Source organism: Oncorhynchus nerka, linkage group LG22 (assembly GCF_034236695.1).
Source record: "Oncorhynchus nerka isolate Pitt River linkage group LG22, Oner_Uvic_2.0, whole genome shotgun sequence".
Lineage (NCBI taxonomy): Eukaryota > Metazoa > Chordata > Actinopteri > Salmoniformes > Salmonidae > Oncorhynchus > Oncorhynchus nerka.
The window spans coordinates 89,338,181-89,361,526 of NC_088417.1; the positions used below are offsets into that span (position 1 = coordinate 89,338,181).

The window sequence follows — 23,346 nt, forward strand, 5'->3', positions numbered from 1 at the left end:
AATTCTCATATAGTAGTCATGTACAGTATATAATAGTCATATAGTATATACTAGTCTATACTTGGTATATACTTGGTTTAAGCTAGCAGAGCAGCCCAAGCATCTCTTTCCTAAGATGTTGGTTTGAGCTAGCAGAGCAGCCCAGGCATCTCTTTCCTAAGATGTTGGTTTGAGCTAGCAGAGTAGCCCAGGCATCTCTTTCCTAAGATGTTGGTTTGAGCTAGCAGAGCAGCCCAGGCATCTCTTTCCTAAGATGTTGGTTTGAGCTAGCAGAGCAGCCCAGGCATCTCTTTCCTAAGATGTTGGTTTGAGCTAGCAGAGCAGCCCAAGCATCTCTTTCCTAAGATGTTGGTTTGAGCTAGCAGAGCAGCCCAGGCATCTCTTTCCTAAGATGTTGGTTTGAGCTGGCAGAGCAGCCCGGGCATCTCTTTCCTAAGATGTTGGTTTGAGCTAGCAGAGCAGCCCAGGCATCTCTTTCCTAAGATGTTGGTTTAAGCTAGCAGAGTAGCCCAGGCATCTCTTTCCTAAGATGTTGGTTTGAGCTAGCAGAGCAGCCCAGGCATCTCTTTCCTAAGATGTTGGTTTGAGCTAGCAGAGTAGCCCAGGCATCTCTTTCCTAAGATGTTGGTTTGAGCGATCAGAGCAGCCCAGGCATCTCTTTCCTAAGATGTTGGTTTGAGCTAGCAGAGCAGCCCAGGCATCTCTTTCCTAAGATGTTGGGTTGAGCTAGCAGAGCAGCCCAGGCATCTCTTTCCTAAGATGTTGGTTTTAGCTAGCAGAGCAGCTCAAGCATCTCTTTCTTAAGATGTTGGTTTGAGCTAGCAGAGCAGCCCAGGCATCTCTTTCCTAAGATGTTGGTTTGAGCTAGCAGAGCAGCCCAGGCATCTCTTTCCTAAGATGTTGGTTTGAGCTAGCAGAGAAGTCCAGGCATCTCTTTCCTAAGATGTTGGTTTGAGCTAGCAGAGCAGTCCAGGCATCTCTTTCCTAAGATGTCGGTTTCAGCTAGCAGAGCAGCCCAGGCATCTCTTTCCTAAGATGTTGGTTTGAGCTAGCAGAGCAGCCCAGGCATCTCTTTCCTAAGATGTTGGTTTGAGCTAGCAGAGCAGCCCAGGCATCTCTTTCCTAAGATGTTGGTTTGAGCTAGCAGAGCAGCCCAGGCATCTCTTTCCTAAGATGTTGGTTTGAGCTACCAGAGCAGCCCAGGCATCTCTTTCCTAAGATGTTGGTTTGAGCTAGCAGAGTAGCCCAGGCATCTCTTTCCTAAGATGTTGGTTTGAGCTAGCAGAGTAGCCCAGGCATCTCTTTCCTAAGATGTTGGTTTGAGCTAGCAGAGCCCTGGCAGCACAGCTCCTAAATACAGTCCAGTATTCAGTGCTGACATAACTGATCCTTTCATTAGAAGCAGACTGCACCAAGCCTATAAAAGAGCTAATTGTGTGGTGATTTAACAGAGAGACACACATACAGTCACACTAGCTAACACACTACCTGATTGATTTGATTTGATTTGACTAGCTAACACACTACCTACATTTACAAACACACATGGGTACGTGTGTCCATCGTGCACAGCACACACAGGTATGGAAACAGAGGCCTACAGACAAGCAGTCTTTTTCTGTCTCTGTCCATACAGTTGTCATGACGTTGGCCTGTGGGTGAGGTTTATGATCCCCTCCATAAATACCTTTCTCCCTTTCCTCTCTCTTGACTCTACAGAAGGACTCTTGAAAAGCCTTTGTTAAACATATAGAGTCTGGGAACATCAAAAGGTGGGGGGAAAGGTACCATATTTCGGTAATCCAACCAGTTGAAAATATGCGTTGGTACTTAATGAATATGATGCCAGATCAGTTGGCATCTGAGGATGACATAAAGTGTATCTTGGAAAGTCAACACATAATCGTTAACAGATTCACATGGAATTGTTGTGCAATTTAAATGTTTAAATATGAAACTATTTATGAAAAGATTAAATGTAATTTTAGCTTCCAAATGAGAGATTTGGGTTTTCATAAGGTTAAAGCTCTGCTCACTCAGTGGCCCGCCCATGTAAAGAGACATTGGTTATAAACTATGAAACACACCCTTCTCTCCCCTCCTATATAAAGCCCTTGACGAAAATGTAACTTTCTGTTCCGAGGACGTTAGGGTGACAGTCCTACGTTAAAAGGGCTCAGATAATAAGCTGTTCCAAGGACGTGTGGACTTGAGATCCCCACATTGAAAGGACAAAGACCACCTACAGAACTAAGCCAACCTTAGAGAATCTAACGAAATTAGCATCGAATTCCAATGTGAAGGTGATGACCTACATGCAAGGATGAATTTCGACTATACCAGCCAGAATATAGCATGAGCATATAGCATGGCAACTTGGTATGAACTTTGAACTCTTATTCACTAAAGAAGTGCTACCCTCTCCGCCCACTAAACGTTGGCTAGGAGAGGACGGACAGAGTATCCATTCTGCCACGCTCCAGTTCACCACTAGAAAGTCTTCAGAGGACCAGAGATCCAAAAAGGGCAAACCGGTCTTCTATCGACGACCAATCTACCGAAGCACAGATCAGAGTAAATATTTATTGCATTCTCCTTTTTCAAATGGGCAGTAATTTAGAATGCATAAGATACTGTATTTACGATAGCCCAGCTTCTCCCTTTGTTACTCAGTCTTTCCGCTCTTTCACTCAAACCCAACCCCCTTTCCTTTGTGTAACCAGCCGTCATGTCGGCTCTGTCCACCAGGGACGTTTTCTTTATGACATAATTTGTAATCAATGTATGATCCATTCTGTATGTATGTAATTCTGTGTGATTAGTTAGGTATTTAGTAAATAAATAATTAAACCAAATTTTGTATTGCTGATTCAACTTGTTAGCCAGGGTTCGTGAAGATAACCAAGAATTTACAACTTTCAAATGAGACTAAGGTGAGGATTAAATATTGACTGCTATTGATGTAAAAGATTACTAGGTCCTTAAGAGTTTATTCGGAAGATAACAGCTCTATAAACATTATTTCGCGGTGCCCCGACTTTCTAGTTAATTATCTACCTGATTAGCTTAATCATGTAATATTAATTACAGAGAAATTATTTTATAGAATAGCATGTCATATCACTTAATCCAGAAAAGACACGACACAGTCTTAATCTGATTAAGGAAATGTGCTTGTGAATGAGAAAGGGGAAGGAAAAAAAGGTAGGAGAGAGGAGAGTTTGTGTAGGTGAGTAAATGCCCTATTTTCTTGCTTTTCTTGTTTTGTGTTTATACTTCCACCTATAATTATATTCCACAGTACGAGGACAGGACAGATAGACATGTCCACACATGGCTTCAAACCATACTGTTTCCAGAATAGCCCCCATAGTGTCACACTGTCACCACTGACAACAATGGCCGTGTTCGAGAGGATCAAAACCACAATGTATCATGGGTAAATTGTGACTGGCTGACTGATCTACAAATAATAATGAGTCGTTATTTATGATGGAAGGTGATTTGTAGATCAGTCAGTCGGCAATCGCCTGCAGTTGTTTTAATGCTCTCGAACATGGCCATTGTTATTCAGCAGTTAAAGGGACTGGGAAATGCTCTGCTTGGCAATGTCACCAGGTAGAAACCCACACTTTTAGCTCATATTAAAATAAACATTTCAAAATTGTGTGGCGTGTTTTCTAATCTGAGTTAGATATTGAAACTATTTTCTGTCCCCATATCCTCATACAATAGACTTCAGGTTAAAGCCCTCCTCAAGCCCTCGAGGGTTCGGAAAATGTTTACCCTCTGTGCAAATAACACCTCAAAGATTTATACCACAGCAGGATGGAGAGATTTACCACAAAGTGAAGCTCTTCAGGCTATCTCATATACCAAGGCATATATGTCTAGACGAAAGAGATTGAGGAAATGTATAATGATGGTGATGATGATATCATACACTCAAAAACCTTAACTGTACATTAACACCAACTGAGAGTTATAACTCTCTCTCTCTCTCTCTCTCTCTCTCTCTCTCTCAGGCGACTCATGGAAGTACACATCCAGAAAGAACTGCCAGTGAACAAAGTTGTGAATTCACCTTCTTCTAGAGAATGTGGTTTCCCCTCTCTGCAGTTTACTCAATTTCCGACCATGACAAAAAATGTGTCATCATCCCTAAACATGAGACCAGTGGAACATAGGGCAAGTCAAAGAGAGACAGACATTCTCTCAGGGGTCTGTAATGGAACCTCAGCATCAGACAGGAAGGAAAGAATAAGGTGAACAGAGAAAGTAGTGGGACCACATGTGATGTGACTCACTGATGAATAGCGTCTGCTACCAATGACTGGATCAGAAATAGAAGTAGCCAGGTTCTGGACCCTGTTGAGCCTTCCTGGGCCTCATCCAGGGGAGAAGGCGGCGTGGCCAATGGGCCTCACCCTTGACCACAGACATACGGATGAAGAACCCAGACATTGGTATAAGCAATGTACAATGAGACAAATAATGAGCAAAGTTATCATTCTGGCTGATCTTCTCTGGTTAGTCAGACATTATTAACAATCACACAGACAATTCCATTCTAGTGGACGGTGAGACTGTATTCACCGCTGGAGGGTAAGGTGTGTCCAGTTGTGTGTGTTTCCCTGGGTCCTCTGGGTGATAGCGGGATGCTGCGGAGGGGTCTGCTGGCCTGGGTGTCCCGTGTGGGCGTTCTGCTGGTCCTAGTGTGCTGCTCTCTGTCCCTCCTCTACGTCATGACCTGCAGCCCCCACTCCGAGGACAACCTGGTGAGCCATGCCCTGCCACGCCCCGGGATGGGGGTTGGGGTAGGAGGGGCAGCAGGGGGCACAGGGGCAGCTCAGATCGGACCCACTGGGCGGAATGGATACCAAGCCATGCTTGCAGAGCGCGAGGAGCAACACAAGTTCCACATCACTAGTTTAAAGAAACAAATCGCCCAGCTGAAGGAGGCACTACAGGAGCGCAGCGAGCAGCTGAAAGGAGTTCAAGACTCCATGGAGCGGGGGACAGGGGGAGGCCGGGGTGGCCAGTCCCCAGGAGGAGGTATCCTTGGGGAGGGAGGACAAGGGCCAGGGGCCGACAGGAGCCACGCTGACCTTCAGGAGTTCCTCCACAGTCAGCTGGGCCGGGCGGAGGTCCACCAGGGGACCAGACTACCCAGTGAGTACGCCATGGTGCCCTTCGAGAGCTTCACCCTGCAGAGGGTGTACCAGCTGGAGATGGGCCTGACAAGGCACCCTGAGGAGAAGCCTGTGAGGAAGGACCGGAGGGATGAGCTGAGTGAAGCGCTAGAGACAGCCCTGCAGAGTCTCAACACGCCCCGCAACGGAGCAGACAAGGGCCACACCACCAAGGTCTACTCAGCATCAGACTTCATAGAAGGTGAGTCATTAAGCTCAATACCAGAGCCAAACATACAGTATGTATACAGCTATATGTAAATGTATGGCATATCTACAATATATACAGTGCATATATACAGTGCATTCGGAAAGTATTCAGACCCCTTAACATTATAGCCTTATTCTAATACTTATTCAATAACCTGTAATGACAAAAACAGGTTTTTAGACATTTTTGCAAATTTATTACAAATAAAAACTGAAATATCACATTTACGTAAGAATTCAGACCCTTTACTCAGAGATGTTAGATCGGGTTCAAGTCCAGGCTTTGGACGGGAAACTCAAGGACACTGAAAAACATCTACACAGCATGATGCTGCCACCACCACGCTTCACCGTAGTGATGGTGCCAGATTCAGGCCAAAGAGTTCAATCTTGGTTTCATAAGACCAGAGAATATTATTTCTCATGATCTGAGAGTCTTTAGTTGCCTTTTGACAAACTCCAAGCGGCTGTCATGTGCCTTTTTACTGAGGAGTGGCTTCCGTCTGGCCACTCTACCATAAAGGCCTGATTGGTGTGCTGCAGAGATGGTTGTCCTTCTGAAAGGTTCTCCCATCTCCACAGAGGAACTCTGGAGGTCTTTCAGAGTGACCATTGGGTTCTTGGTCACCTCCCTGACCACGGCCCTTCTCCTCTGATTGCTCAGTTTGGTCGGGCCACCAGCTCTAGGAAGAGTATTGGTGGTCCCAAAGTTCTTCCATTTACGAATGATGGAGGCCAATGTGTTCTTGGGGACCTTCACTGCTGCAGAAATGTTTAGGTGTCCTTCCCCAGATCTGTGCCTTGACACAATACTGTCTCGGAGCTCTAAGTACAATTCCTTGAGCTCATTGCTTGGTTTTTACTCTGACTTGCACTGTCAACTGTGGGACCTTATATAGACAGGTATGTGCCTTTCCAAATCATGTCCAATTAATTGAATTTACCACAGGTGGACTCCAAACAAGTTGTAGAAACATCTCAAGGATGATCAATGGATACATGATGCACCAGAGCTCAAATCTGGGTGTCATAGCAAAGGGTCTGAAAAGATATGTAAATAAGGTATTTCTGCTTTTTATTTGTATACAATTTTGAAAAAATTCTATAAACCTGTATTCGCTTTGTCATTATGGGTTATCGTGTGTAGATTGATGATGGAAAATATTTGTTTAATCTGTTTTAGAATAAGGCTGTAAGATAACAACATGTGGAAAAAGGGAAGGGCTCTGAATACTTTCCGAATGCACTGCGTACATTTGAAGTCGGAAGTTAACTTACACTTAGGTTGGAGTCATTAAAACTCGTTTTTCAACCACTCCACACATTTCTTGTTAACAAACTATAGTTCTGAAAGGTTGGTGAGGACATCTACTTTGTGCATGACACAAGTAATTTTTCCAACAATTGTTTACAGACAGATTATTTTACTTATAATTCACTGTATCACAATTCCAGTGGGACAGAAGTTTACATGACTGTGCCTTTAAACAGCTTGGAAAATTCCAGAAAACGATGCCATGGCTTTAGAAGCTTCTGGTAGTCTAATTGGCATCATTTTAGTCAATTGGAGGTGTAGCTTTGGATGTATTTCAAGGCCTACCTTCAAACTCAGTGCCTCTTTGTTTGACATCATGGTTAAATCCAAATAAATCAGCCGAGACCTCAGAAAAACATTTGTAGACCTCCACAAGTCTGGTTCATCCTTGGGAGCAATTTCCAAACACCTGAAGGTACCACGTTCATCTGTACAAAAAAATTGTATGCAAGTATAAACACCATGGGACCACCCAGCCGTCATACCCCTCAGGAAGGAGACGCATTCTGTCTCTTAGAGATGAAAGTACTTTGGTGCGAAACGTGGAAATCAATCCCAGAACAACAGCAAAGGACCTTGTGAAGATGCTGGAGGAAACAGATACAAAATCATCTATATCCACAGTAAAACGAGTCCTATATTGACATTACTTGAAAGGCCGCTCAGCAAGGAAGAAGCCACTGCTGCAAAACCACCATAAAAAAGTCAGATACGGTTTGCAACTGCACATGGGGACAAAGATCATACTTTTTGGAGAAATGTCCTCTGGGCTGATGAAACAAAAATAGAACTGTTTGGCCATAATGACCATCGTTATGTTTGGAGGAAAAAGGGGGAGGCTTGCAAGCCGAAGAATACCATCCCAACTGTAAAGCAGGGGGGCAGCATCATGTTGTGGGGGTGCTTTGCTGCAGGAGGGTATGGTGCACTTCACAAAATAGATGGCATCATGAGGAAGGAAAATTATGTGGATATATTGAAGCAACATCTCAAGACATCAGTCAGGAAGTTAAAGCTTGGTCGCAAATGGGTCTTCTAAATGGACAATGACCCCAAGCATACTTCCAAAGTTGTGGTAAAATGGCTTAATGACAACAAAGTCAAGGTATTGGAGTGGCCATCACAAAGCCCTGACCTCAATCCTATAGAACATTTGTGGGCAGAACTGAAATAGCGTGTGCGAGCAATGGAGGCCTACCAACCTGATTCAGTTACACCAGCTCTGTAAGGAGGAATGGACCAAAATTCACCCAACTTATTGTTGGAAGCTTGCTACCCGAAACGTTTGACCCAAGTTAAACGATTTAAAGGCAATGCTACCAAATACTAATTGAGTGTATGTAAACTTCTGACCCACTGGGAATGTGATGAAAGAAATAAAATCTGAAAGAAATAATTAATAATTATTAATAATTATTATTCTGACATTTCACATTCTTAAAATAAAGTGGTGATCCTAACTGACCTAAGTTAGGGAACTTTACCTTGGGTTAATGTCAGGAATTGTAAAAAACTGAGTTTAAATGGATTTGGCTAAGGTGTATGTAAACTTCCAACTTCAACTGTACATGGCTTTGCTCCACACTACTTACAATGCATGTAATATCTTCATGGTTGAGTACCTGTTGAACTATTGGATATTGACATGGTTTTAATAAAAATGGAATCAAGTTGAACTATAGAAAACAAACAGCACAACAAAGCCTCATTTCCAACACGTTTCAAACAGGGAAACTCTGTTATTTCCAGGATTTTGTTGTTTGATTAACATAATGACGAATGCTGAGAATCAGAGCAAAACAATAGAGGATCCTGCTGCTGGGTGCTGAAGAGCCAAAGCCAGGATATCCGGCTGGTCTAGCATGATCTGCAATAGGAACGGAGCACGGCTGCTTTCCATTCAGTGTGTAGCATCTCTACAAGCTCAGAGAGGGGGGCTGTTTCCTTCCACAAGCTCAGAGAGAGGAGCTGTTTCCTTTTAAAGGGCAACATCTTTACTGAGGCCACTTCTGACTAATACCTACGTGTACCTGGGAGAGGGAAAGAGTTTGTTTGTGTGTGTGTGTCTGCAAGGCCTTACACTCGACATGGGCATCCTGAAAATATAGTGAAAACATAATTTCGGCCAGGAGTGTTTACGTACCTCTTCCTTGAAAGACCTGTTTAGGTATCTGCTATTAAACACTCCGATAGGAAATATGTTTCCACCCTGTAGATAACCAATTTGCTAATTATACAAAAACTAGTCTGTCGTTGGCCGTGTGTGCAGCAAGTAGCAAACAACAACCATTGTTCAACAACAAAGATGAAAGCAGGCGTGTAGGCCGGTTAATGAACTGTGTAGGCTGGTTAATGAACTGTGTAGGCTGGTTAATGAACCGCGTAGGCTAGTTAATGAACCGCGTAGGCTAGTTAAAGAAACGTGTAGGCTAGTTAATGAACTGTGTAGGCTAGTTAATGAACCATGTATGCTAGTTAATGAACCGCTTAGGCTAGTTAATGAAACGTGTAGGCTAGTTAATGAAACGTGTAGGCTAGTTAATGAACTATGTATGCTAGTTAATGAACCGCATAGGCTAGTTAATGAACCGCGTAGGCTAGTTAATGAACTGTGTAGGCTAGTTAATGAAACGTGTAGGCTAGTTAATGAAACGTGTAGGCTAGTTAATGAAATGTGTAGGCTAGTTAATGAAACGTGTAGGCTAGTTAATGAACTGTGTATGCTAGTTAATGAACCGCATAGGCTAGTTAATGAACCGCGTAGGCTAGTTAATGAACCGCGTAGGCTAGTTAATGAACCGCGTAGGCTAGTTAATGAACCGCGTAGGCTAGTTAATGAACCGCGTAGGCTAGTTAATGAACCGCGTAGGCTAGTTAATGAACCGCGTAGGCTAGTTAATGAAACGTGTAGGCTAGTTAATGAACTGTGTAGGCTAGTTAAATAAACGTGTAGGCTAGTTAATAAAACGTGTAGGCTAGTTAATGAACCGCGTAGGCTAGTTAATGAACCGTGTAGGCTAGTTAATGAAACGTGTAGGCTAGTTAATGAAACGTGTAGGCTAGTTAATGAACTGTGTATGCTAGTTAATGAACCACGTAGGCTAGTTAATGAACCGCGTAGGCTAGTTAATGAACTGTGTAGGCTAGTTAATGAACTGTGTATGCTAGTTAATGAACCGCGTAGGCTAGTTAATGAAACGTGTAGGCTAGTTAATGAACTGTGTAGGCTAGTTCATAAAACGTGTAGGCTAGTTCATGAAATGTGTAGGCTAGTTTATGAACTGTGTAGGCTAGTTCATGAAACGTGTAGGATAGTTAATGAACTGTGTAGGCTAGTTAATGAACCGCGTAGGCTGGTTAATGAATCGTGTAGGCTGGTTAATGAATCGTGTAGGCTAGTTAAGGAACCATGTATGCTAGTTAATGAACCGGTTAGGCTAGTTAATGAGCCGTGTATGCTAGTTAATGAACCATGTAGGCTAGTTAATGAACCGGTTAGTCTAGTTAATGAACCGTGTAGGCTAGTTAATGAGCCGTGTAGGCTAGTTAATGAACCGTGTAGGTTAGTTAATGAAACGTGTAGGCTAGTTAATGAACCGTGTAGGCTAGTTAATGAACCGTGTAGGCTAGTTAATGAACCGTGTAGGCTGTTTAATGAACCGTGTAGGCTAGTTAATGAACCTTGTAGGCTAGTTAATGAAACGTGTTATATCTACCGACATTTGTACTTTCTCTAAAATCTGCAATTGTGACACACGGCGCTGCATGATTTACAACTGCCCCGTTGACGGGACCCCTATCCCTAAGAAGTTTTAATGAACCATGTAGGCTAGTTAATGAATTGGCAACTGTCTTTAGCTTAGCAGCTCTCCTTCGCCTGTCCTTTTAACTTAATTGTACTAGTGGACAAGTATCTTTTCATTTACTCAGACAACTTGAAGCTTGTTGAGATGCTGACGATTATAAAGGGAGCATTATGAGCCCTGCCAATCCTCAGTTAGCGAGCCGTGACTGAACACAAATAGTGAATGCTGCCCGTTGGCTGTGCTGAATGGAGTTTTTCAAGAGCTGCTATGGGTGGATTTGCTCAGCTGTCGTACAGAAAGAATGAGACAGAGGTAACGAGACAACAGGAATGAGAGAGAGAGAGAGAGACAGCGAGAGGATGAGAGTGAAAGAGAGAACAACACAGTGAATGAGAATGAGAAAAAACGAGATGTTTGGGTGGAAAAAGAGTGGTATGCTGTGTGAGTGACAAAGATGTGCATGTGGTACAGTACATGGAGCTAGGCTGCGGAGCCACATCCTGCCATGTCCCCAGAGTGAAGAGACATGGAGCTAGGCTGCGGAGCCACAACCTACCCTGTCCCCAGAGTGAAGAGACATGGAGCTAGGCTGCAGAGCCACATCCTGCCCTGTCCCCAGAGTGAAGAGACATGGAGCTAGGCTGCGGAGCCACATCCTGCCATGTCCCCAGAGTGAAGAGACATGGAGCTAGGCTGCGGAGCCACATCCTGCCCTGTCCCCAAAGTGAAGAGATATGGAGCTAGGCTGCGGAGCCACATCCTGCCCTGTCCCCAGAGTGAAGAGACATGGAGCTAGGCTGTGATTTCAAATATCCTGAGTTTTTTTCTAAAATGAAAAGTAGAATGTTTGAAATGGGAACAAAGTACATAATTCTTTCTTGGATCATTTTCTTTTCATGATGTTGAATCTCACACTGTAGTTCTCTAGTCCAGTAATGTCCGTTGAGACTCGTCTTTGGAACGTTTGATTTTGACTTCAGAAAACAAGAGGTTTACAGCTGTGAAATGGAGACAACAGGGACAACGGAGTCTACTGTATTGTTGTTTAGTTATATGTCTGGGTACGTCTAACTTCTATGAGAAGGTATAATCCAGTGTCAGTATGATCTCTATGCGTGACTGGTCTCCTTCAGCTGTCATAATGGCAGAGGGCCCAGGGAACTAGCCAGGAGCCAAGAGGAGAAGCAAGGGATGCTGTCCCCTACTGAGACCTGCAATTCCCTTTCTGTCCCTCTGAAATGACCTGTCTGTCCTCTCTCCTTTGGCCTGAAATGACCTGTCTGTCCTCTCTCCTTTGGCCTGAAATGACCTGTCTGTCCTCTCTCCTTTGGCCTGAAATGCCCTGTCTGTCGTTTTCTCCCACGGCCACAGAGCCAATGCTATCCTTCTCTGTCAGAAAATATTTACAAATCCAGGCAGCACAGTAGAGAAATGATTCTCCATTTGACAGATTGTTGACAGTGCAAATGCATTAACGACGGACAGTCTGGATGAGTTTGAGTGTGTTTGTGTACAAAGCAAGAAGATGATCCCCAATGGACTACTGGACATATATCACCATTATAACATTATAATTACAAACAAATAAACACATAGGCAAATAAACTGAACTGCACTTCAAATGTGTGTGCATGTATGTGTATATACACTGAGTGTACAAAACATTAAGAACATGCCTTTCCATGACATCAAATCAAATCAAAATAAAATGTATTTATAATGCCCTTCGTACATCAGCTGATATCTCAAAGTGCTGTACAGAAACCCAGCCTAAAACCCCAAACAGCAAGCAATGCAGGTGTAGAAGCATGACAGACTGACCAGGTGAATCCAGGTGAAAGCTATGATCCCTTATTGATGTCACTTGTTAAATCCACTTCAATCAGTGTAGATGAAGGGGAGGAGACAGGTTAAAGAAGGATTTTTAAGCCTTGAGACAATTGAGACATTTATTGTGTATGTGTGCAAATTCAGAGGGTGAATGGGCAAGACAAAAGATTTAAGTTTCTTTGAACGTGGTATGGTAGTAGGTGCCAGGCGCAACACTGCTGGGTTTTTCACACTCAGCAGTTTCCTGTGTGTATCAAGAATGGTCCACCACCCAAAGGATATCCAGCCAACTTGACACAACTGTGGGAAGCATTGGAGTCAACATGGGCCAGCATCCCTGTGGAACGCTTTTGACACCTTGTAGAGTCCGTTCCCAGACGAATTGAGGCGGTTCTGAGTGCAAAAGGGGGGGTGCTATTCAATATTTGGAAGGTGCCTTTTCATGTGTATGTGTGTGACACATGCCTGCACACATTCGGGCCTATGGGTAAACACACTCGTCTCCCTTCCACAGGTATCACTCGGACGGAGAAGGACAAAGGCACTGTGTATGAGCTCACCTTCAAAGGGGACCAGAGCCGTGAGTTCAGGAAGCTGGTTCTGTTCCGTCCCTTTGGGCCGCTGATGAAGGTGAAGAACGAGAGGGTGGACACAGCTAACGTCCGCATCAATATCATAGTGCCCCTCTCCCAACGAGCTGACAAGTTCAGACACTTTATGCACAACTTCAGGTACAGTGAGAGCCACTCAGTTATTCATGCATGTTATTGGCTCATTCTCCCCTTCCTTGTAACTCTTCCACTGGGTTGTTGTTGTGTTCTCAGTTAACCTTACGAAAGAATAAGGGTCAAACAAGGGTTCATTAAAAAAAATCATGTTCCATGTCCACTTGTATTAACTGTGATGATTGTATGCCATAACCAACAGAATGAGAAACAGAATATACTGTAGTTAACCATGTTTGACATGCCCAGTTTGTCACAGCAGCAAGGATTCAAACCAAAGGAAGTAATTGCTGCGTTTGTACTCTGATAGTGACAGTATGTGTGTCTCTCTCTCTCTGCTAGAGACGTCGATGGACTCTTTAATTCTTGTGATTTGGTACACTCCTGCACAGCTGCTTATCAAGGCTTTGAGTTTTTTTTTATGGCAAATCCTGCTTAGTAGCAGTCTTAAAACCAGCACATAAAACTGATATACTGCAGTGGTGCTGTTCCTGCTGTGCAAAGTCTCCCTGAGTAGCTGAGCAAACGCTTTGGTCTCATCCATATTAATGTAGATGGAGGAGGAGGTGTGTGGAGGTGCGGCGGGGTGTTTGTGTGTGCAGTTTTTTCACAAAGAGAGGAGAGGAATGTTAGGAGGACTAACTTTCTTTCAGAAGCCGCGTGACACATTTACTGAGCACAGCGTATACAGGAATGACACGTACACAGATAAGTGTACGTTTACTGTATACACACACACACACACACACACACACACACACACACACACACACACACACACACACATATATTATGTATGACAGGCAAGTAATCAAAGCTTCAATAGCTAAACTTCCCAGCCATATATTCCTAATAACTATCCATTTCAATATCCAGGCCAGGAGGCAACAGACACTAAACACAACACTTTATTCCAACAAACCCTGCATCTACTAACTTTCTTCTGTTTAAATGGCAAAGGAAGGCCAATCATCTAAGAAAGCGGTAGGTTTACATTATTCATATCTGTCCAATATTGTCTGCTGCAAACGTAATCAGAGGTGAGCAGGAGTAGAGGAAAGGAGGAGGAGGAAGAGGAGGAGGAAGAGGAGGAGGAGAGGAGCTGCCCACCAGCTCCTCTGCATTAGCGTTGTATATTTGGCATGTCTCCATTAGAACCTCTGGTGCTCGAGTTCTGGAATGTCACACCAGGGCTGGAGATGGATCACTCCTCAGGGATTCTGTCTGTTACCAAGTCCTCACAGTGTGTCTCTTTAGCAACATAACATATGTACATGATACATAACATAAAGTGCATGTACGTGATCTTGCTGTAACCCCTTTTGAACTGACCTCTGTTATTGATACCGAATATGTTTTCTATCAAATACATTGAACATTTGGTTTCAGGCTACCTTCAGTGCCAAGTGGGCAGGGTTTGCACTTTGGGGATTATTCCATCGGTTTGGTCAGGCAGGCTTCATCAAACGCAACTAAAGTCTCTGAAAGAAAACCAATGAAATCAACCGTGTTACCCACTGGGTTATGTGTTGAGTCCTCTGCTTTGTGTGATGAATTATTTCTTCATCTGTGTTTGTTTGTTGTTGCAGAGAGGTGTGTGTGCGGCTGGACGGGCGTATCCACCTAACTGTGGTGTACTTTGGGAAGGACCAAATGAATGAAGTCAGGAGCACGCTGGAGAACACATCTAGGTGGGTGGACACACACTCGCTCGCTCACTCTCTCTCTCTCTCTCTCTCTCTCGCTCGCTCGCTCTCTCGCTCTCTCTCTCTCGCTCTCTCGCTCTCTCTCTCTCTCTCTCTCTCTCTCTCGCTCTCTCGCTCTCTCTCTCTCTCTCTCTCGCTCGCTCGCTCTCTCTCGCTCTCTCTCTCTCTCTCGCTCGCTCGCTCGCTCTCTCGCTCTCTCGCTCTCGCTAATGTAGGAGTGTGGCCACATATAAGCACTCTGTGACCTCTGCCAGTGTTGGATTTTATAGGTCAAGGCTGATAGTGGCCGCGGTGAAATTAGTGTCACATTGACGGCTTGCCTGCATAGAAGATTACAGGTCCAGGGTCAGTTTGAGATGGTGTTGTAGGTGTGATTAGTTCACATGGTACTCTGGTACTTTGCTGATTGTCTGGCAGGTTTCCATGGAGACACTTTAGCCTAAGGTGTACCTGGCCGAATGGTTTGCAGGGGTAGAAAGAGAAAGAAGGAGAGAGGGGAATCAAGAGAGAGAGAGAGAGAGAGAGAGAGAGAGAGAGAGAGACAGACAGACAGACAGACAGACAGACAGACAGACAGACAGACAGACAGACAGACAGACAGACAGACAGACAGACAGACAGACAGACAGACAGACAGACAGACAGACAGACACAGACAGAGTGAGAGACCTCATGCTGGGCTTTGAGCTGGATTCAGATGTCATGCCACCGCTTTCTCTCTCTGGTTCTCTCTCATCTTTCACTCAAAGGCACCTCATTCTCAACAGCTCTGTTGTCTCTGGGAATGGCCTTGGCGGTTTGTCTGTGATGGTTTGAATAGCGAGAAAGAGAAAAATACAAGACAGTATCCTTGTACATTCAGTGGCCTCCTCTAATAATCTGTCTCACTGTGCATGGGCTTGAAGCTGCAGCATTGGGAAGGAACTGTGTTAGGCCTTGGAGAATTTGTTCACTTTGTTCCCAGCAAATACCTTAGACACAGCATATGCCTAGCAAGACATGTTTTGACATCTGCTCTCTAAACAGGCCCTTGTTCTTGCTAGCTTTTTGTACCACAATTACATTGCCAGTGATTATCATAATAGTCCTGATCCGTCCCAGAGTTGAGCTCACTTTACATCAGACCAGGTTAAGAATAGTATTTGATAGTATTGATTTAGCTGCGTTTGTTCGTTTGTCCAGCATTCCAGGCATGCTCAATCAACCGTTCAATGTGTTTGTATTTGAATCCAGGTCTGCTACATTTCAGGATTGAGCTCACATGACACCAAACATATCTATGTGTCCTGGTCTGTCCTCATGTTACCTTATAAACATCTCAGTCTGAGTCAATGCATTCAATCGCCATGGTTACTTAACGCTTTATCTGACTCAGTATCAGCCCATTTAATCAAGCACTGATCTGTTAGAGAGAGAAAGAGCACAACATCCAAACTCTAATCTTTTTCCTTTTTCTGTTGATTTGGTCTGAATGGTTATGGATTATTTACGGGGGAGAATTGGGGGGAGGGTTGGGTAGACTTTTGCCATTGTCGATGACCTGAATCCTGAACCTGCCTGCCCTCATTGTAGCTCCACATAGACTGCCTCTGCCTGTGTCAATATCTGTTTCCAACAGCAGACAGCATGTGGATCATTTGATGCTATATCCAAACGCATTTTACCCCTTTTGCACTGTACATGTATGTGTTCACATTCATAGGGCAAGCACTGTATCCAAGCTAGTAAAGTATAGGGACGGGACAAGTTGAATCAAAGTTCAACTCCTTATGCCAGGGTTCCCCAACTGGCGGCCCGCGGGCCAAACATGGCACGCCAGAAATATTATTTGGCCTCCCAAAGCCCCCCAAATGAATTATGAGAAGCAAAAACTCAGAAATGCAATGTCCCTAGAAGGAAGTTACCCTACCTAAATAATGCAAACAATACGTTTTAACTTCATCAATAAGGAGTGAGAATGCAGGAGACAATCAACTAATAAAGCAGGCAGCAGAACATTTTGTGGTGCTGCTGAAACCACAGCGCAATCAATAGGAGGTGAACAGCACCTGGTGCTGAAAATATAGATAACTTGTTATTCAAGTGTTGCACAGCAACATATGTAGAAAAACTACACCGGTCGAGTAATTCATTTCAACAATAATTTTCATTTTTATTTGACTTCACAAACAACAAACAGAAAATACTGTCAGCTTGAGACCTAAACATCTCTGTATAAGCACTCACAATAATGTTAGTATTTACTAAATACAGTCATATAGGCCACTATGTTACATACTCAATGGGAAAAGTTGCATTTCTCCTCGAACACGATATTGTGGATGTCGGGTGAGATGAATGTGAGATGGACGTCTGAGATGTAATTATTTGCAAACAGCGACATTGTCATTGTAAATAAGACACACTGGCTTGGTATTGGGGAAATATGGTAAGATGAACACATATCTCTCTGTACATTCTTCGCTGAAACTTGTATTTTCATTATCCACCTTTCTTTTGATACCTTGTGAGAGCGACATTTTTCTTGCTATAAAGCTAATTGATCTGAAGGAAAGTTGACGTTAGATAAAGTAGTGTAGACTACAGTAGGCTAAGTAGACCTAGTTTTCCCCACCAATCAACACACAGAAAAATAGACAAAAATAAAAACTGAATACAGACATGGTGATATTATGATTGTAATCAGATCAAAGATCAAAATGATTATGTCATTGCACTGAATTTATTATGTACTAATCAGATGTATTAAAAATGATGTTCAATTTATAATGTAGGCCAATTAATTGTGCTAATATTATATACTAATTATGTTCTGGATATTAGCTCAGAAAAAAATTGGCCTGAGGTCAAACCTAGTTGACGAACCCTGCCTTATGCTGTGATGGGCAGGGCAAGTTGAAGTAAAGTTCAACTCCTTATTTTGTATCTTAGTGAGCTGTACCAGACAACGACATGCTTATCTCCAACACTCTTTAACCAGGCACACAGCTGTTTGAAGACTGGGGAAATCGATAGACATGAATAATTAGTATCGAGGAGAGGAGAGGAGACCATTTTGAGCACAGGGTGATAGCTAAACGCCAGTGAACGGCAGATGCCCTCAGAGCACAAACACCAGCCCACCAGCTACCAGCTCACAATGAATACTAATGCACCATCCCTACATCTCCACATATGGATCAGCTCCTCAGGGAGACAGACAGAGCACTGCCTACTGTCAAAAAACCTACACCACAGCGAAGTGTGGCATTTCGGCCGGAGTGTATTCTTTTGGGAAGCACTCTTTTCACGCCACTTCGATACCGAAGTTACTTTTTCGTAACAGGTTAGGAGAACTTACGCAGCAGGTTAGTAGAATTAACACAGCAGGTTAGGAGACTGAGGTTAAGGTTTGGAAAAGAGTTAGGGTTAGTGAAGTGTCGCGAAGTGGCCTGAAAAGAGTGTGTCCCGTGTTCTTTCAGTATTTCCACATTAAAACACTAGAAGTCCTAACTCCAGAGTCCCCTAAAACACTAGATGTCCTAACTCCAGAGTCCCCTAAAACACTAGAGGTCCTAACTGTCTAGAGTCCTCTAAACCACTAGAGGTCCAAATTGTCCAGAGTCCTCTAAAACACTAGAGGTCCTAAATGTCCAGAGTCCTCTAAAACACTAGAGGTCCTAACTGTCTAGAGTCCTCTAAACCACTAGAGGTCCTAATTGTCCAGAGTCCTCTAAACCACAAGAGGTCCTAATTGTCCAGAGTCCAATAAAACACTAGAGGTCCTAAATGTCCAGAGTCCTCTAAAACACTAGAGGTCCTAAATGTCTAGAGTCCTCTAAAACACTAGAGGTCCTAACTGTCTAGAGTCCTCTAAACCACTAGAGGTCCTAATTGTCCAGAGTCCTCTAAAACACTAGAGGTCCTAACTGTCCAGAGTCCTCCAAAACACTAGAGGTCCTAGCTGTCCAGAGTAATGCAGTAAGTGAGACTCATCAGGGTATAAACAGTCACTAATGCAGAAAGTGAGACTCATCAGGGTATAAACAGTCACTAATGCAGAAAGTGAGACTCATCAGGGTATAAACAGTCACTAATGCAGAAAGTGAGACTTGTCAGGGTATAAACAGTCACTAATGCAGAAAGTGAGACTCATTAGGGTATAAACAGTCACCAATGCAGAAAGTGAGACTCATTAGGGTATAAACAGTCACTAAGGCAGAAAGTGAGACTCATCAGTGTATAAACAGTCACTAATGCAGAAAGTGAGACTCATTAGGGTATAAACAGTCACCAATGCAGAAAGTGAGACTCATTAGGGTATAAACAGTCACTAAGGCAGAAAGTGAGACTCATCAGTGTATAAACAGTCACTAATGCAGAAAGAGAGACTCATCAGTGTATAAACAGTCACTAATGCAGAAAGTGAGACTCATCAGGGTATAAACAGTCACTAATGCAGAAAGTGAGACTTGTCAGGGTATAAACAGTCACTAAGGCAGAAAGTGAGACTTGTCAGGGTATAAACAGTCACGAATGCAGAAAGTGAGACTCATCAGGGTATAAACAGTCACCAATGCAGAAAGTGAGACCCATTAGGGTATAAACAGTCACTAATGCAGAAAGTGAGACTTGTCAGGGTATAAACAGTCACTAAGGTAGAAAGTGAGACTCATTAGGGTATAAACAGTCACCAATGCAGAAAGTGAGACTCATCAGTGTATAAACAGTCACTAAGGCAGAAAGTGAGACTCATCAGTGTATAAACAGTCACTAAGGCAGAAAGTGAGACTCATCAGTGTATAAACAGTCACTAATGCAGAAAGTGAGACTCATCAGTGTATAAACAGTCACTAAGGCAGAAAGTGAGACTCATCAGGGTATAAACAGTCACTAAGACAGACAGACAGACAGACAGACAGACAGACAGAGGCATTGAAGAGAGACAGAGAGAGAGAGAGAGAGAGAGATAGACAGACAGACAGACAGACAGACAGACAGACAGACAGACAGACAGACAGACAGACAGACAGACAGACAGACAGACAGACAGACAGACAGACAGACAGACAGACAGACAGACAGACAGACAGACAGACAGAGAGAAAGAGAGAGAGAGAGAGAGAGAGAGACAGACAGACAGACAGACAGACAGACAGACAGACAGACAGACAGACAGACAGACAGACAGACAGACAGACAGACAGAGTGAGAGGGTGAGCTGTCCCAGACCTGCACCAAATGGACATGCCCTTTAAAGCAAACAGGATCACAAAAGGAAATACCAGAGTCTTGGGGCTTCTTGAATCACTGCCTGGATCCTGAACTAAACCCACTCAAATCAAATCCAATTTTATTGGTCACATACACATGGTTAGCAGATGTTAAAGCGAGTGTAGCGAAATGCTTGTGCTTCTAGTTCCGACCGTGCAGTAATATCTAACAAGTAATCTAACAATTTCACAACAACAACTACCTTATACACACAAGTGTAAAGGAATGAATAATAATATGTACATATAAATATATGGATGAGCGATGGCCGAACGGCATAGACAAGATGCAGTAGATGGTATAGTGTACAGTATATACATATGAGATGAGTAATGTAGGGTATGTAAACATTATATAAAGTGGCATTGTTTATAGTGACTAGTGATACATTTATTACATCCAATTTTTAATTAGTAAAGTAGCTAGAGATTGAGTCAGTATGTTGGCAGCAGCCACTCAATGTTAGTGATGGCTTTTTAGCATTGAGATAGAAGCTGTTTTTCAGTCTCTCGGTCCCAGCTTTGATGCCCCTGTACAGACCTCACCTTCTGGATGATAGCGGGTGAACAGGCAGCGGCTTGGGTGGTTGTTGTCCTTGATTATCTTTTTGGCCTTCCTGTGACATCGGGTGGTGTAGGTATCCTGGAAGACAGGTAATTTGCCCCACAACATGATGCGTTGTGCAGAACTCACTACCCTCTGGAGAGCCTTACTGTTGTGGGCGGAACAGTTGCCGTACCAGGCGGTGATACAGCCCGACAGGATGCTCTCGATTGTGCATCTGTAAAAGTTTGTGAGTGTTTTTGGTGACAAGCCAAATTTCTTCAGCCTCCTGAGGTTGAAGAGGCGCTGTTGCCCCTTCTTCACCAGGCTGTCTGTGTGGGTGGACCATTTCAGTTTGTCTGTGATGTGTACGCCGAGGAACTTAAAATGTTCTACCTTCTCCACTACTGCCCCGTCGATGTGATAGGGGGGTGCTCCCTCTGCTGTTTCCTGAAGTCCACGATCATCTCCTTTGTTTTGTTGACGTTGAGTGTGAGGTTATTATCCTGACACCACACTCCGAGGGCCCTCACCTCCTCTCTGTAGGCCGTCTCGTCGTTGTTGGTAATCAAGCCTACCACTGTGGTGTCGTCTGAAAACTTGATGATTGAGTTGGAGGCGTGCATGGCTACGCAGTCATGGGTGAACAGGGAGTACAGGAGAGGGCTGAGAATGCACCCTTGTGGGGCCCCAGTGTTGAGGATCAGTGGGGTGGAGATGTTGTTTCCTACCCTCACCACCTGGGGGTGGCCCGGTCAGAAAGTCCAGAACCCAGTTGCACAGGGCGGGGGTCGAGACCCCGGGCCTCAAGCTTAATGATAGAATGCTGAGCTGTAATCGATGAACAGCATTCTTACATAGGTATTCCTCTTGTCCAGATGGGTTAGGGCAGTGTGCAGTGTGATTGCGATTGTGTCGCCTGTGGACCTATTGGGGCGTTAAGCAAATTGGAGTTGGTCTAGGGTGTCAGGTAGGGTGGAGGTGATATGATCCTTGACTAGTCTCTCAAAGCACTTCATGATGACGGAAGTGAGTGCTGCGGGACGATAGTCGTTTAACTCAGTTACCTTAGCTTTCTTGGGAACAGGAACAATGGCTGCCCTCTTGAAGCATGTGGGAACAGCAGACTTGGATAGAGATTGATTGAATATGTCCGTAAACACACAGCCAGCTGGTCTGCGCATGCTCTGAGGATGCGGCTAGGGATGCTGTCTGGGCCAGGAGCCTTGCGAGGGTTAATACGTTTAAATGTTTTACTCATGTCGGCTGCGGTGAAGGAAAGCCCGCAGGTTTATGTAGCGGGCCATGTCAGTGGCACTGTACTATCCTCAAAGCGAGCCAAGAAGTTGTTTAGTTTGTCTGGGAGCAAGACATCGGTGTCCACGACGGGGCTGGTTTTCTTTTTGTAATCCGTGATTGACTGTAGACCCTGCCACATACCTCTCATGTCTGAGCCGTTGAATTGTGACTCTACTTTGTCTCTATACTTAAGCTTAGCTTGCTTGTTTGATTGCCTTGCGGAGGGAATAGCTACACTATTTGCATTTGGTCATGTTTCCGGTCGCCTTGCCATGATTAAAAGCAGTGGTTTGCACTTTCAGTTTTGCGCGAATGCTACCATCAATCCACAATTTCTGGTTGGGGAAGGTTTTAATAGTCACCGTGGGTACAACATCACTGATGCACTTGCTAATAAACTCGCTCACCGAATCAGTGTATACATCAATGTTGTTGTCTGAGGCAGTCCGGAACATATCCCAGTCCACGTGATCTAGGCAATCTTGAAGAGTGGAATCAGATTGGTCGGACCAGCGTTGAACAGACCTGAGCACGGGTGTTTCCTGTTTTAGGTTCTGTCTATAGGCTGGGAGCAACAAAATGGAGTCGTGGTCAGATTTTCCAAAAGGAGGGCGAGGGGGGGCTTTGTATGTGTCGCGGAAGTTTGAGTAGCACTGATCCAGGGTTTTGCCAGCCCGGGTCGCACATTCGATATGCTGATAAAATTTAGGTAGCCTTGTTTTCAGATTAGCTTTGTCAAAATCCCCAGCTACAATAAATGCAGCCTCAGGATATGTGGTTTCCAGTTTACATAGAGTCCAATGAAGTTCTTTCATGACCGTTTCAGGACACTCCTACTCGCTCTTAATGTGATTGAAATAAAATCCTGATTGCCTACTTTTAACTACTCCGAATCCCACAGGATTGCTGGCCCACATACATTGTGTGTGGGTATTTTTGTGGGAATTAGTGGTTTGAAAGATATTTATCCGATTCAAAACAACTCCCATTGGTCTTGGTGAACAATGTTTTTGTGTCCCAAGATTTTGTGCACCTTGGAAAAACCACAGGCTGAGAATTCTGGTGGCAGCCCTTACAAGGACATTCGGCTCTTTTCTGATACATTTTAGTACGAGTGAATGGTAGGCGTGTGTGTGTGGTGTGTTTGCTTTTGCGTTTGTGTTGTGTCTGTGTTTCTGTCTGTCTGTATTTGTCAGCCAGTCTGTATTTCTTGGTAAGTGTTAATGCTTTGGCTACACCAGCCAATTCGTGGGTGTATCTGTGTCTAAACAGGATTAAGTACAAGTACGGGTCCTAAATCAACATTTTCTTTCCGACAGCAGATATAAATAAGGCTCCGTACAGATTGATCTGAAATGAAACACCCAGCTCATCGTTTCCAGAGCCAGAGTCCCCAGAGAGGCAACAGGAAGCCCTTCCATCTGGTTCAGCTGCTGCTAGGGAGATGGGAGGACTGTTCAGCACTGG

At 44.0% G+C, this 23,346-nt stretch overlaps 1 protein-coding gene across 2 annotated transcripts in view; it reads left to right on the top strand.

The window, feature by feature from the left end:
• LOC115105966 (chondroitin sulfate N-acetylgalactosaminyltransferase 1-like) overlaps nt 1–23,346 on the top strand; it is a 58,923-nt gene that overhangs the window by 24,878 nt on the left and 10,699 nt on the right. For both annotated transcript variants that reach the window (XM_065007551.1, XM_029628513.2), the window contains exons 2-4: nt 4,026–5,394; nt 12,868–13,084; nt 14,668–14,769. In XM_065007551.1, coding sequence (XP_064863623.1) covers nt 4,659–5,394; nt 12,868–13,084; nt 14,668–14,769 — 1,055 coding nt within the window. In that variant the 5' untranslated portion in view covers nt 4,026–4,658. The remainder of the gene's footprint in view (nt 1–4,025; nt 5,395–12,867; nt 13,085–14,667; nt 14,770–23,346) is intronic.